A 13,188-nucleotide genomic window follows, 5' to 3' on the forward strand; every position below is an offset into this window, starting at 1 on the left:
TCATCTTCCTAAAAGTCTTCAGAGTCAGCAATTTGTAAGAAATAATTAGGTTCCCTTTTCAATTTCCTTGGAGTTGGGAGTTACAATGAAGGTAGCCACAGCCTTAAGGTCAGGCTTTTAAGGCTCAGTTCCAAATCCTTCTGTACCACCTGAGCTGTGGTTTCGAAAGCTATTGAAATCTAATTGTATCCATCCATTCAAAGGAAAAACTTAGCTGGTTGTCAGGAATATACTTTTTATGTATGTATTTTTATTTGTCTGATTGGTCTACAGGCAATGTCTAACTACATGGTGTTAATATCTATTTTCACCAAGTCACTGTGCATGAACTCAGTCAATCTCCACAACCCCAACATCATAGTTGAATAAATTATTACACAAAACCATCAGTCAGTTCACTTGGTTCCAGTACCAGCCAATGGCAGGACTGGGATTGAAGGCTTGGGTGACCTGCCACAGGTCCTGTGTGCGGAACTCTGTGCCCAAATGCCTCGAACTTGGGGAGAGGGCGTGGATTAGAGCGGTCTCTTTGGTTTTCATATATTTTGCTACTTAATCCTCAAGAAGTTTCTAATACTGTCACAATTACCTCCAGGATTTTATGAAAGGAAGCCCCTGGTTTCCTGAGCACTCTAGCCTTAGCAAGCAGCCGAGGGGTGTGGGGCCTATGTGCGTGTGACTCCAAATTCTGCCTTTGTCACCTCACATGCCACTTCACCGAGAACTGTCATACTAATTGTATTACTCTGAACTTTATTTCTCCTTTGTTTTCCTTGCTGCTCCCAGGAATTATTAGTACCAGGGAACAAACAGCAGGCCTAAGTTTCCTGACAAAACATCAAAGAAGCAAATTATCACAGTTAATTTCTCTATAAAGAGGCACCAAGCAAAATTACAAGGTTAAAACACCATGAAGTAGAACAGTGTTCTGAAAGCGTTGACTTGCTACCTGTTGGGTGCCTGTCCATGCTTCCAGGAGTGAATCGATGCACATCAAAGGAAGACATCCGGATCTCAGGTGTGGGTGAAACCAGAAAAGGGCTCCATTATTTTATAATGGAAGAATAAATTCAGACCAACATGCTTAAATATCTCCTTCAAAGTTACAGTCTGTTAAAATACTAAGGTAAAACTATAATTCAGATGCTTAATTTTCTGTTGGATCTTAATTTCTTTATCCCGAAATCCCCAAACTTAAGACTTTATTATGATTTAGTCAATATTCAAAAAGCAATTGTACCCATTTAGTCATTGTAAATATAATAGGATCAATAATTCAGTAATCAAAATAATGTATATTAAATATATTGTTATTCCTCACAGCAAAAATTATTTCCCAGTGTATTTTAACTTTTTTTTCACATGTGGGAAGAAATGAGAGAAAAGGAAAGAGGAAATTTTTAAGTGTATAATCAAAAAAGAGTATAATTAGCTAACGGCGAGGGAGAGAGAATAAGGATAAATAAATGCCCAAATAATGGGGAAGGAGCATGCCAGCTTACGTACATAAAGGATGCTTCCCACAATATGGTTCCTATTGTACCAGTTCTAAGTCTTAATAATAAAATCCCGGAGTCAGATATTGGGGAAAATGCTAATCAAAGAGACAAAGGAGTAAAATCACAGCCACTTTACCTACCCAACATCCCAGCCAAAGAGACACTGAGTTTCTGTTTCCTCTTGCCTTATCCCTTCCTCTTTACCTAGCCATACCACTTCCTGTCTGTCTGTACAGACCTCCAGACCTCTATGGCTATCTAGTGACTAGCTCCGCCTTCTGATCTTCAGGTAAGTCCCTTCCAAACTTTTGGGCACATAGACATTACTGCTGCAGACTCTTCTGCTGGCCATCCATTAACTCCTTCACACACATTCACATGCTCTCAGACACAAGAATGCCAGCTATTGTTACAGTGTTTTAGCTCATCAGCGTCAATGTAGTCAAGACTCAAGGCTGACTTGGTATCACCCTAGTCTACAAATGGCTCTCAAGTGCTGAGTTAAAAGTTTCAGTGCTCTGAATTATGTGGTAAGATAGACATGCTACCAGAGGGAACTGCTGATCAGACGGATTTAAATAAGGCCAGGTTTATAAACTGCTGCTTTGTATTGGTTGATGTAAAGTCTGAAGCCTGTAGGTCTTTGAAGAACTTACAGTGAGGTCATTGGTAATTTTCAGAGTCTGGCCTTCTGGAAGCACACTAGAAGACCGTACATCTAGATGAGAAGCCCACACTGTTGTTATCTCTTCCTTAACTTTAGTACTTCAATTTAGCATGGAATAATTTCCAACCTAAAGCCTCTACCTCCTGTATGAAATTGTTTTCTTACCGCGCGTGTTTGTTCTGATGCCGCTACACTTTCAGCTTTTTTTTTTCTGACATATATGCCAACGTTGAAAGAACTAGAAATTAAACTGAACACACATAATCCTCATCAAGAAAGATTTGCTCTTGTACTGAAGCAATAAAATGACTCTTATCTTTTACTTTCAGAAAGCGCATATTTAATTCCCATGGAAGTGTTCTCATTTACAGCTAAACAGGGAAGATCCTTCGCAGGCCTTTATCACTAGGACCCCTCCCAGAATTCACTGAAGGGCTTGGGAACACATTTGAGTCCTGGACTCAGTCTTTTAAAGCCTCCTCGTGTTTAATTGAATACTTCGTTGCATTGCAGGAATATATGCACACAATGACCTTGGACCTCTCTTACCGCAAACTCCACAATGAGAAAAGGGAAAGTTCAGTTCTAAGTTCTTTTCAATATTGTTCTTTGGGGCGAGATTTACTGTTAAAAATGTTCCCTGTGGGTGATGAACCATTCATTGTCAAACCTTCTGCAGTTTGCCCCAGACCCCTTAGCTGCTCACAGCTTGTAGCCTGTGTTTTGCTCTTAGTATTGCAATTTTAGTCAGCTTTATCCTTGCAATGACAAACCAGAACGCTCAAGCCTTCTCCACAGATGTAGGGAATAAAAACATGTAAATATACTTACTTAATATGCAGATGTTTCTCTGAATAGTTAATCACCCCAAGTTATTCTTTCTTTGATAGCTGAACACTGGATCTAAGCATCACTACTGAATTCACAAACTCCCAGCTGTGTCTCCGCTGAGGTTCCCTGCTTCTCAGAGAAATCCATGTCTACTAAGGTACCCTTCCTGAGGTAGCCATCCTGCCCTCCGCTGATGTTCCATGCTGCTCAGAGGAATCCATCCTCTACTAAGTTACCCTTCCTGAGGTAGCCATCCTGCTCTGAAGGAGGGGTCTTCCTCCCTTCTGTTGGCTCCCTTCTACACTACAGCCAGGCCAATGCAGGCTGTCTGAAACTTCCTGTCCCCTGCCTCCTGTCAAACTAAGCAAATGCTACTGTTTTTGCTTTCATGTGGTGGATCCTCTATTTTGTTCTTAATAATAATAATTTATTTTAACATTGAGTTCAGTTTTGCTCTTCATGGTCAAGGCCCCTTAGACACTCCAAGGTTGTGTGGTTTGTTGCTAACTGCCATGCCTAGCACCTTAGGATTGGTATAGTAACACACTTGCCTTGAATTATAAATAACTATTTTAATGATAAATATACCCCCCTTTCCTCCCTTTTCTACATAATTAGCTTCTTGAAGACTTGGTCTTAGCCTGAACCCTTGACAGTAACTAGAAGAAAAAAAATTAAGCGAAAACATAGAAATATCGAGGTACTAAGAACGTCATAATCCTGGAGATGATATATGAACCTGTACTTTTATTGGGAGATACTCCTATTTTTTATACCCCACATTGTTACTGTTAAAAAGTTGGAGTTTATTAGCCATAAATGTAATAATGTAAAATGTACATTCAATTTGGCTTTAATTATCATCAGATGTAAAAGAAGGGATAAATGAATAGGGGCTATTATAGAGGAAGAAATAAAAGCAAAAGGACTAACTAGTAATTCAGCGTCCTGCTGCAGGTATCTGTAGTCTCCTCACTCCTGTCAGCTCCTGAATGTTGAGTCCTCTCTGTATCAAAGTGGTGGTTCTTGACAGCTCCAATTTCTTTCAGTCACAAGTTTGACATCTGCATAAATTGCCCAAGGTTTTGGGAAGAACTTTATGACTAGTCTACGATCACTGGTTACATTCCTCAAAGCTTCTTCTATTGCCTGTTCCCTGTGGCTCCTCACTTCCAGCTTTGGAGCCACTGTACTAAGTCAGGCTAATTGGAACATTCTAATCCACAGGTTTGGAGATAGTATATTGGAAGATAAAGTGCACATTTGCATAAATGAATATGCAGAAGATGCAAAATTATGCACAAATATGCACCTTTGAAACGTTGGATAAAAGCATGGTACCCAGCATACCCCAAAATGTCTTTACTATTTATTTTATCATAGAAGGACCATTCAATTCCATTTACTGCAAATTGAGAGATAAATCATTCTAATACTGAGTGAAATGCTCAATACATGAATCCATCTTTGCTAAAGCTGAAGTCATAGACAAATATCTTTTCACTTGATTTGGCTGAATTTTGTATGTTTATAGTTAATTATTGTATTTCTTTTATGCATTTTATATTTTGTTTGATCAGGAAAGACATTAGATAATTAAATTCTCTATGCTTCAACTGTCTTATCCTTATAAAATGAAATTAGTGTCCCTTCCTTCTGAACAAAAGCACTGTGTGAATATCAGGGTATCTTTATTGACCCCACTTGAAAATACTGATAAAAATGGTGTTAGAAATCCTTGGTATTTTTGTGGGATGCCTAACCCTTCAAGTGGGATTGCCTCTGACTCTTTCACCTGCTCTCGGGGCCCTTTCCCATTCACTGTGCTATCTCACTGGGGTTTGACATGAGGGTTTGTACCTAGACTTGGTATAACTTGTTATACTGTGTTGGGTTGATACCCCCTGGAGGCTGCTCCTTTCTGAAGGGAAACAGAGGAGTGGGTCTGGGGTGGGGCAGGAATAGGAAGGAGAAGAGGGAGGAGAAATAGTGGTCAAGATGCAATAATGTAGGAGAGAGGAATAAAAAGTAAATAGAATAATGAAAGAAATACTTGGTTTCTATACTATCTATGTAAAAAGTCTTAGGAAAACTTGATAATTCTCTTTTGCTGGTAGAATGATTAGACTGGGAGAATCCTGTCTAATGATGCAGTCACTCAGCAGCTCTGTGCAGGGTCTTCTGTTGATTCTGTGCTGTGCTAAATGAGGGAAGCACTTGCTTTCAAAGAACAGGAAACCCTGTCCACATAGACCTCACTTTACACAGTCAAACACTCTTCCTTCCTTCCTTCCTTCCATCCTTCCTTCCTTCCTTCCTTCCATTTTTCCTTCTTTCTTTCCTTCCTTCTTCCTTCCCTTCCTTCCTTCTTTTCATCCTTTCTTTCTTTGTTACTTCCCTTGTTCTTCTTCTTCTTCTTCTTCTTCTTCTTCTTCTTCTTCTTCTTCTTCTTCTTCTTCTTCTTCCTCTTCTTCCAAGGTTCCTCTATGTAGCCCTCGCTGTCCTGGAACTCAATCTGCACACCAGGATAGCCATGAACTCACAGATAACCTCCTGTTTCTACTTCCCTCATGCTGAGATCAAAGTGCATGTACCACCATGCTTGGCTCTACAATCAACTTCACATTTTCCTTTTTTTTAAAAATTAAGTTTTAATTTATTTTACATCCCAACCACAGTTTCCCCTCTCTCCTCTTCTCCTGTTCCCTCCTCCCACCTCCCTTCTACCCCCACATCCATTCCTTCTCTGACATTCAGATAGGGGAAGCCCTCCCCCATGGGAGTCAACAAAGCATGGCATATCAAGCTGAGGCAGGACCAAGCTCCTCGCACTGTATCAAGGTTGAGGAAGGCATCCCACCATAGGAAATAGGTTCCAAAAAGCCAGCTCATGTACCAGGACAGGTCCTGGTCCCACTGCTAGGAGTTTCATGAACAGACCAAGCTACATAACTGTCACCCACCTACAGATAAACTCTTATTTTCAAAATATGCACATAATTTCATATGTACATATTTATTCTTATCAGTTTTGTATGCATGAAACATGAACTACTAATTACAACACATACAAAATACATGTCCTTGATTTCCTAGAAATGGAATTTGAGACTTAGATAGAGGAAAAAAACCTTTCCTACGGGGTTGGAGGTCAGTTGGTCATGGGAAGGCAATTTATCTGATTATGTTCAATCGCAATAAAATTCTATGAACTCTACTGGACTGTGAGGACCACATTTCCAAGACACTCTCCACTAGAAGATGCCCTCCAGAAGGAAAGAGATTTGGCCATTCCTGCCCTTGCCACTCAGTACCAGCATCGCCAGTGAATGGCAGGTTTTGGCCTTCTGCACCCTGAGATCTGAGACCCAGCTATTTTTCACCAACTTCCATTGCAATATCCACCTTGACTCCTCTCTATTTAAAGGGTCCACTCTGCTGTTTTCCACATTCTGTTTTTTCTTCTCCTGGCCAGAGCTTCCCTGGCTTCCTGCTTTCCTCCTTCAGGTCAACCCATGGGCTCTCTGAAATTCAATCAGCCTTCTTCTTCATAATTAGTAAACCCTGGCCTGGAACTTGCTAAGCTGTGAGTGAGAATGGAATACAAATGGCAAAAAGACAACAAACCTGTCCACATAGCTACTCCTAGGTTAACAGTGTCTCCACTCTCCCTGCATCCCCAGTGGTGTTCAGTGCACACGTGCAGTTATGTGTGTGTCCAGGGTGTCACTGCGTGTGTGTGTGTGCTTAATGTGTGTATGCAGAACTCCTCCCGCACGGCCAATGTGTGTGAACAATCATGCATGAGAGGGCACCGCTGCCCATGCTTCTAGAGGCCTCTGCCTCTCGTCAGGAGTATGTGTTTCTAAGTCTGCCTGCCATACAGCTCTGCTGGTTCTGCGATTTTGTGAAATGGGCGGCTTTGGCTGCTGTTCTGTGTGAAGTCAGCTCAGTAAAATCCACAGGCAGCTGTCGGGCCTTGGCATTTGAAGGGACAATTTCACAAGATTACTACTTTGGAACTTTATCACAACCAAGAGACACAGTGCACATATGATTACTGTGCACACCTGCACCTCAGACGGCATGCAGATCTGTGCAACGCTGGCTCAGAAAATAATGAAATTCAACCAAACCGAGGTGAAGCACCTTGTTCATGGGACATTGGCAAACATCTGAGCGACGGAAACGATGATTTAGAGAGAGCTAAAAGATCAAACTTCGCAACGGCAGCAAGGATACCGGAAAGAGGATCCCTTATCCACACTCCCGTGAGTGTAAACTGTTTCCCGTCCCTGCTGTGGGATTCAGTGCAGAGGCCCCTCAAAAGCTAAAAACAGGTTGATGTGTGACCCAGCCACCCCACACTTTGGCCCATGCCCAAGTATTCTTGGTCGAATGTGAGAGACACTCCATTGCTCGCTGCTGCTCTGTTCATAAGAGCAAGGACACAGAGTCAGCCTTGAGGTCCATTGACCCATGAGTGGATTTTGAAAATGTAGCTTAGGTACACAATGGGATTTTATTTATAAGGGATAAAGAAAAATGCCTTTTTGGGTAAATGCTGAAAGCAGAAAATAAATGTCCCATATTCTCTCATATCCGTGGATCATACCTTCAGCTCTTTATATTTATGTGTTTTACTGGATTATCAGAAGTTGGTAAAAAGTGTTAGGGGAAAATGATGCCTTAAGGAATGGGATGATAATGAGGGGGCTGAGCAGGGTCACCCAAAACCAAGGATGCACAAACAAGTCACATGGAAATTTAGTTTACTTTGTATTTAATGCTTTATAAATCAATAAAAATATGTTAAAAAGACTATTGATATGTGTACTTCAAAGTGAGAGGTATAAAGAATTTCCTTAGTAAAAAGTGATATAAATATATCACTGTTAAATTAGCTATTTTAAAGGAATTTTTGTTACTAATTAAAAAGTTCCCCATCTTCCTTCCCAGTTCTCTGTTTCCATCCTGATGTGACTATTTTATGTGATCAAAGGTTTTTTTTTTCCTCCCAGCTGTTCCAAGATCCTTCACACACTGACTCAGCTTCCTTCAGCCTGTGGATTTTTGTACAAACTTTCCCACTTCCATCTTATGCATAGGAAGATGGCTTTTTATGGGCCCTGTCACTTCTTTATGCATTAAGGGCAGAATGCTGGTTTATAATATACTTCCTGTAACCATATAATCTAGACACAATGTTGCTGTCTCTGCGGAGTGAAGGGTAGACCTGCTTGCAGTCTGGTGTAATAAGGACATGACCCGTGGAGCATGGGAGGGGTTTGTTGGTGACCTGTGATCAATCCTGTATCCTAAATCCAGTTTCTTGGACTGTGACATGAAGCGCTGTGTGCTTAGTAACAACCCAGTCTTCCAGTTAGTGGTGGTCACCAGAACTGGGGCAAATGACAGGCATTGCCAATAATCCTCCTATCATAGTGTGGTGGGGAAGAAATTGACTTTGGTTTCTGCTTCCTCCAGCACCCATGAAGCTGTCAGACACCCTCAACTCTGAGTTATGACTCCTGAGTGCCCATATCTGCTCTTTTGCATGGGCTGGATCCTTTTTCCCACACAGACTTTCAGAGGGTAACATAGTTTAGTTTCTCTCTAGGCCTAAAGTTTCTATTTGTCTAGGAAAAAAATAGAGAAGAATAGAAGAGTTGAGTTACAATGAACTGGAGGTAAGGTGGGACAGACAGGACTGTGTGAGGAGAAAGGGGGAGATTATCCCAGCGGATGGGATCGCCCTACTCCACATAGCCACCGGCCTTCCACATCCTCATCAGAGACATCCTTTCAAAGACCAGGTGGACCAGAGGATGCATTGAGGGCTCAGTGTTTCTTCATTGACAGGTTTTGACTGTATTTTCATTTCTTCGTGCTCACTCCTTACTTGTCTCTTTCATCCCAACCCTGAAAAAAATCAAATCAGCAAATACAGCTGCTGACTTAATCACCAGGATCTCTTGTCTGGTTTGTTGTCTTCCACGCCTGGATTTCAGAGGGATTAAACAACAACTCTCTGCAATCAAAGTCCTGGAAGGCAGTGGGAATCTTCTGTAATAAGAGTCCTAAGAATCTAGGACCTCCATGGCAACAGCCATGGGATGCTGATTCAGCTAGGGTGAGGTGGTGCTGGAAGTTGTGAGCTCCTCAAGGCCTGCTCCAATGGCTCTACTTTTTCTCTTCACAGAATTCTGAACATTTCCTCCAGAAACTACCTGCTGGTCAGGTGTTCACTTGCTCAGTCTCAGTGAGGTATTTCACCCAAAGTGTGCAGATTAATGGCTGACAAATGCTGGCTAATGGCAACGGTTTATTCTGGTGGGCAGCTCGATGCCAAGAGTGTTTAAGAGAGTTAGCATTGGCTTCACGAGACTGAAAGAGTCCTGTTCACATAGAGTAACTGCTGGTTGGCATTAGTGTTTATAGATATGTTTAGAACAGTTCCATGTGATCTGGTTGGCAATGCTACACAGACATTACCAATGGTCATGATGGGGGAGAGGCTTCTGTTTTGTGTTAATTTCATTGGTTAAATAAAGAGACTGCCTTGGCCCTTTGATAGGACATAAAATTAGGTAGGTGGAGTAAACAAAACAGAATACTGGGGGAAAGAAGCTGAGTCAAGGAGTCACCATGATTCTCACTCCCGACACAGCAGCAGGTTCAGATCTTCCCTGGTAAGCCACCTCATGGGCTACACAGATTATTAGAAATGGGTTAGGTCAATATGTAAGAGCTAGCCAATAAGAGGCTGTAACTAATGGGTCAGGCAGTGTTTAAAAGAATACAGTTTCCGTGTAATTATTTCGGGTAAAGCTAGCCGGGTGGCGGGACACAGCCCAGCCCGCCAATCTTATTACAACATGGTCATATGAAGGAAAGTACATAAATGGAGTGAAAACAGATAGAAGATAAACCTTGCGTATTTTGGTTAAGAAGCGCTTATCCTCAAAGTACTTTCTTTGAAAATTTAAATAATTAAAAACAAACCTGAAAGAAAGACTTAGGGTATATTGTGGAGAAGAAAAGATACCTTTACTCACAGGTCAAGAGTACTTACAGCTGCTGGTTTTAATTTTCCATTTTGAAAAAACATGTGGTGTCACAGTGTTGGTGACTGTGTACATCCAGCTCATATATACCTTCACAATGATAACATTTGTGGGAAAATAATTTGCCAATTTCCCCAGTATTTCCAAGCAAAATAGAATTCCATATCCACCTGACCAAGGCTTACAACCCTACTCTTGTCTTTGTGTGAAAGGCTTCCTCCCTGTGCCTACCAGGTCAGATCAAGTACTGGACCCTGGAGCTCAGGACTGGTGTCCAGGAAGTGAGAGCCAGGAGGAGGGCAAAGCATGTGTGTGCAGTGCTTTAGAGACAAGAATGAGGCCACGAAGAGTGATGGGCGCTAAGACGACCCTGGACGACTGCAGTCTGCACAGCATCCAAACCATGGCTGGGATCTGCTGAGGCCATTTCTGTGCGGATGTCTGGCCTAGGTAAGTGACAGTCACCAGGAGGACACCGTGAAGTAAAGCAGTCACAGCAATCTCAGACATTCCCCAGTTGCTATGGCGATAAGCGGGAGAGACTTACAGTTCACGACCACTCTGACTTTCTTCACGTCGGGGAACGAGACGTCGTTCTGGGCGCTGCACTCGTACTCCCCAGCCTGGTCCCTGGTGATTCCATAAATGTCCAAATACTGTCCATTTTCAAATGGTTTTGCTACAACAACAATAACAGAAAAGATACAGCACATTTAATTGCTGCTCCCACAGGCTTCCTTCAAAGAAAACAACCTTAACAGCTCCTACCAGACGTTGCTAATCAGACAACTTCAAAGGTGGGGGCAGGGGAAAGCAACACCAGATCAAGGGACCCTAGAATAGGGTGAGCAAGAGTTCTCCTGAATCAATGGTACTCTCCAAGCTCTTCACACGGCATGGCCCTGAACCACATTCTTGCTGTGTGGACGGAATTCACCAGCGGGGCTCGGTGTATGCTGACTCACATTTGTCCAGTGTAAAATCGCAGCTGGACACTTCACCTAACTTAACGTTACTTTTCTCGGGGGGAGCCTTCCCTCCACACATGGTTTCAAGCCAGATGGTTCAATGAAAATACACAAGCCTATAAAGCCAGTGCCAAGCTCCCCCATCCAAAATTGCCAACGCTCCCAAGCAAGTCACACTGCAAGTGCTATATGCAAATCATTCAGTGAATCCCAGGAAGAAAGCTTAATGACTTTCAGCTAAGAGTTAAGTGGTTACACAAACAACCCAAATTATCTTTATTTTTTTATTATTCTGGGGGAAAACATTCTGTGTGGCTAAAAATAACAGTAGATTAACAATATAAAGTCATAATCACAGATGGAGGAATATTCCCAAGTTAGTGAGATTGGAAATCAAGACTTCTTTCTTCAGTAATAGAATCTGTACTCAAACAAAAGCAGAGTCATTGGGCAGCCAGAGTCCTGACAGTTAAGAGTCTCAACAGAGAAGTTGTGGTGCTTAAAGTGGGAGTCCTCCCTCCCTGTCCTTTAGCTGGTTGTGAAACGCATTCACGGTTCAGTGCCCACAGACGAGGTTGGCAATCAAGGAGTTCTCCCACTAAACAGCGTTTCCCAAAGTCAAGGCTGCCTTTGTTGTCATTTTGCCATCCTTTCAGAAACACAATGATCCAGAAGTTAGAAAGTTAATGGGATTCACTTTCAATAAATCTAAGGAAATTCAGTTACAGCCTTTCAAATCTAGAATGCATGTCAATTAATGTATCCCCCTGTGGGTTTTGCCCAGGGCAGTATTTGCCATCACAGTTTGCCCTCTGGATGATCATGACAGCCTCAAAGGGAAAGGAGTATTTTCAATAAATAAACTCTTTCTCTATTTATCAGGTTGCTCTCAATTTGCAGAAGGCGAGACTTAAGCCGCTGAGATGGTTAGTTGGCCGACAAACTATTTGAGGAGGTAAGATTAAAAAGTAGTAGTTAACTTCACAACCCTAACTACTGAAACCCAGGCATGGTGAGCGTTTGTCATGAAGGCTACTTCCTTGTCACTCACTCTGTGCAAGGACACAGTGCCCTTTCCCATGGCTCCTTTTCTAGCCTAATCTCACAACTCCACTCTGTTAAAACAAATGAAACTTGGAAGATGAATCCGCATCCACACCAGGCACACATCGCCACCTACCTGAATGGTCAAGGTTCATGCAACTCATTAACCAAGCAATTAAACATGGAGTCTACACACACATGCTCTTTGGTTCTTGCTGCTTAACCATAGCAGGAATAAGAACACTAGCCTTTAAAGTATTGAAGGTTAGGGATAAACACAACAAACCTTTGATTTTCATTTTAATGGTTTTATTAGCATATATCAATTATACATGATAATGGGATTCCACCACATGCTTTTTTTTTTACATGTATTTGATATATTTTGATTGCATTCACCCCGTTATCCTTACTTGCCCCTCTGCCAACCCTATATGTCTCCTTCCTCCCCTCCAGGAAGCCTCTCCTCTGTTTTCATGCTCTGTGTGACCTAGTGCCCTTCAGTGGGGTTGTTTATAGGAGTGTAAGTTGTGGTTTGCTTACAGCAGCATGTGCACATATCAGGGGCTACACCACTGAAGAGAACGTCCCTCGCTCCATCATTGACCATCATCACTGCGTAAATGCTCATAGAACATTCTCTTGAGCTCATCTCCCTCCCAGGAGAAGATAACGTCATAGTTTTTTTTTTTTTAAACACATACCAGGATCAATAAATATAATGAAATGTGAGAAGCTGTTGGTTTGTAATAAATATTACAAACTGCGAGAAGAAATATAGGATGCCGTGTGTGGAAATGTCACCATTGCATGAGCTGGCTAAAAAAGATGCCATTCAAACCTACTGTGTCTGTCCCTGGTATGGCCATGGATGACACAATCTATGGAATCACCTTGGAGATCTTTCTTCACCCTGCCATAGAGAGAGGTCTGAGTTGACAGCAGCCAGTGAGTGGATGGTACAGTTCGCCCTCAGTCAAGTGACCCCAATATAAAGGTGCCTTCCAGGAGGAAAACACACCACCGGGGCATCTTGAGATTCCCATCTGACTATTGGAAATTTATTTTTTGATTAATTTCATTGAGCTATACATTTTTCTCTACTTCCTTCC

At 42.0% G+C, this 13,188-nt stretch overlaps 1 protein-coding gene across 1 annotated transcript in view; it reads right to left on the minus strand.

The window, feature by feature from the left end:
- The window catches only part of Negr1 (neuronal growth regulator 1), a 670,340-nt gene that overhangs the window by 204,389 nt on the left and 452,763 nt on the right, over nucleotides 1–13,188 (minus strand). The window contains exon 4 of the mRNA XM_041648210.1: nucleotides 10,612–10,743. Within this exon, the coding sequence (XP_041504144.1) occupies nucleotides 10,612–10,743 (132 nt within the window). The remainder of the gene's footprint in view (nucleotides 1–10,611; nucleotides 10,744–13,188) is intronic.

The sequence above is a fragment of the Microtus oregoni genome, unplaced genomic scaffold (genome assembly GCF_018167655.1).
Source record: "Microtus oregoni isolate MIOR12 unplaced genomic scaffold, Mior012 000000F_ref0000247, whole genome shotgun sequence".
NCBI lineage: Eukaryota > Metazoa > Chordata > Mammalia > Rodentia > Cricetidae > Microtus > Microtus oregoni.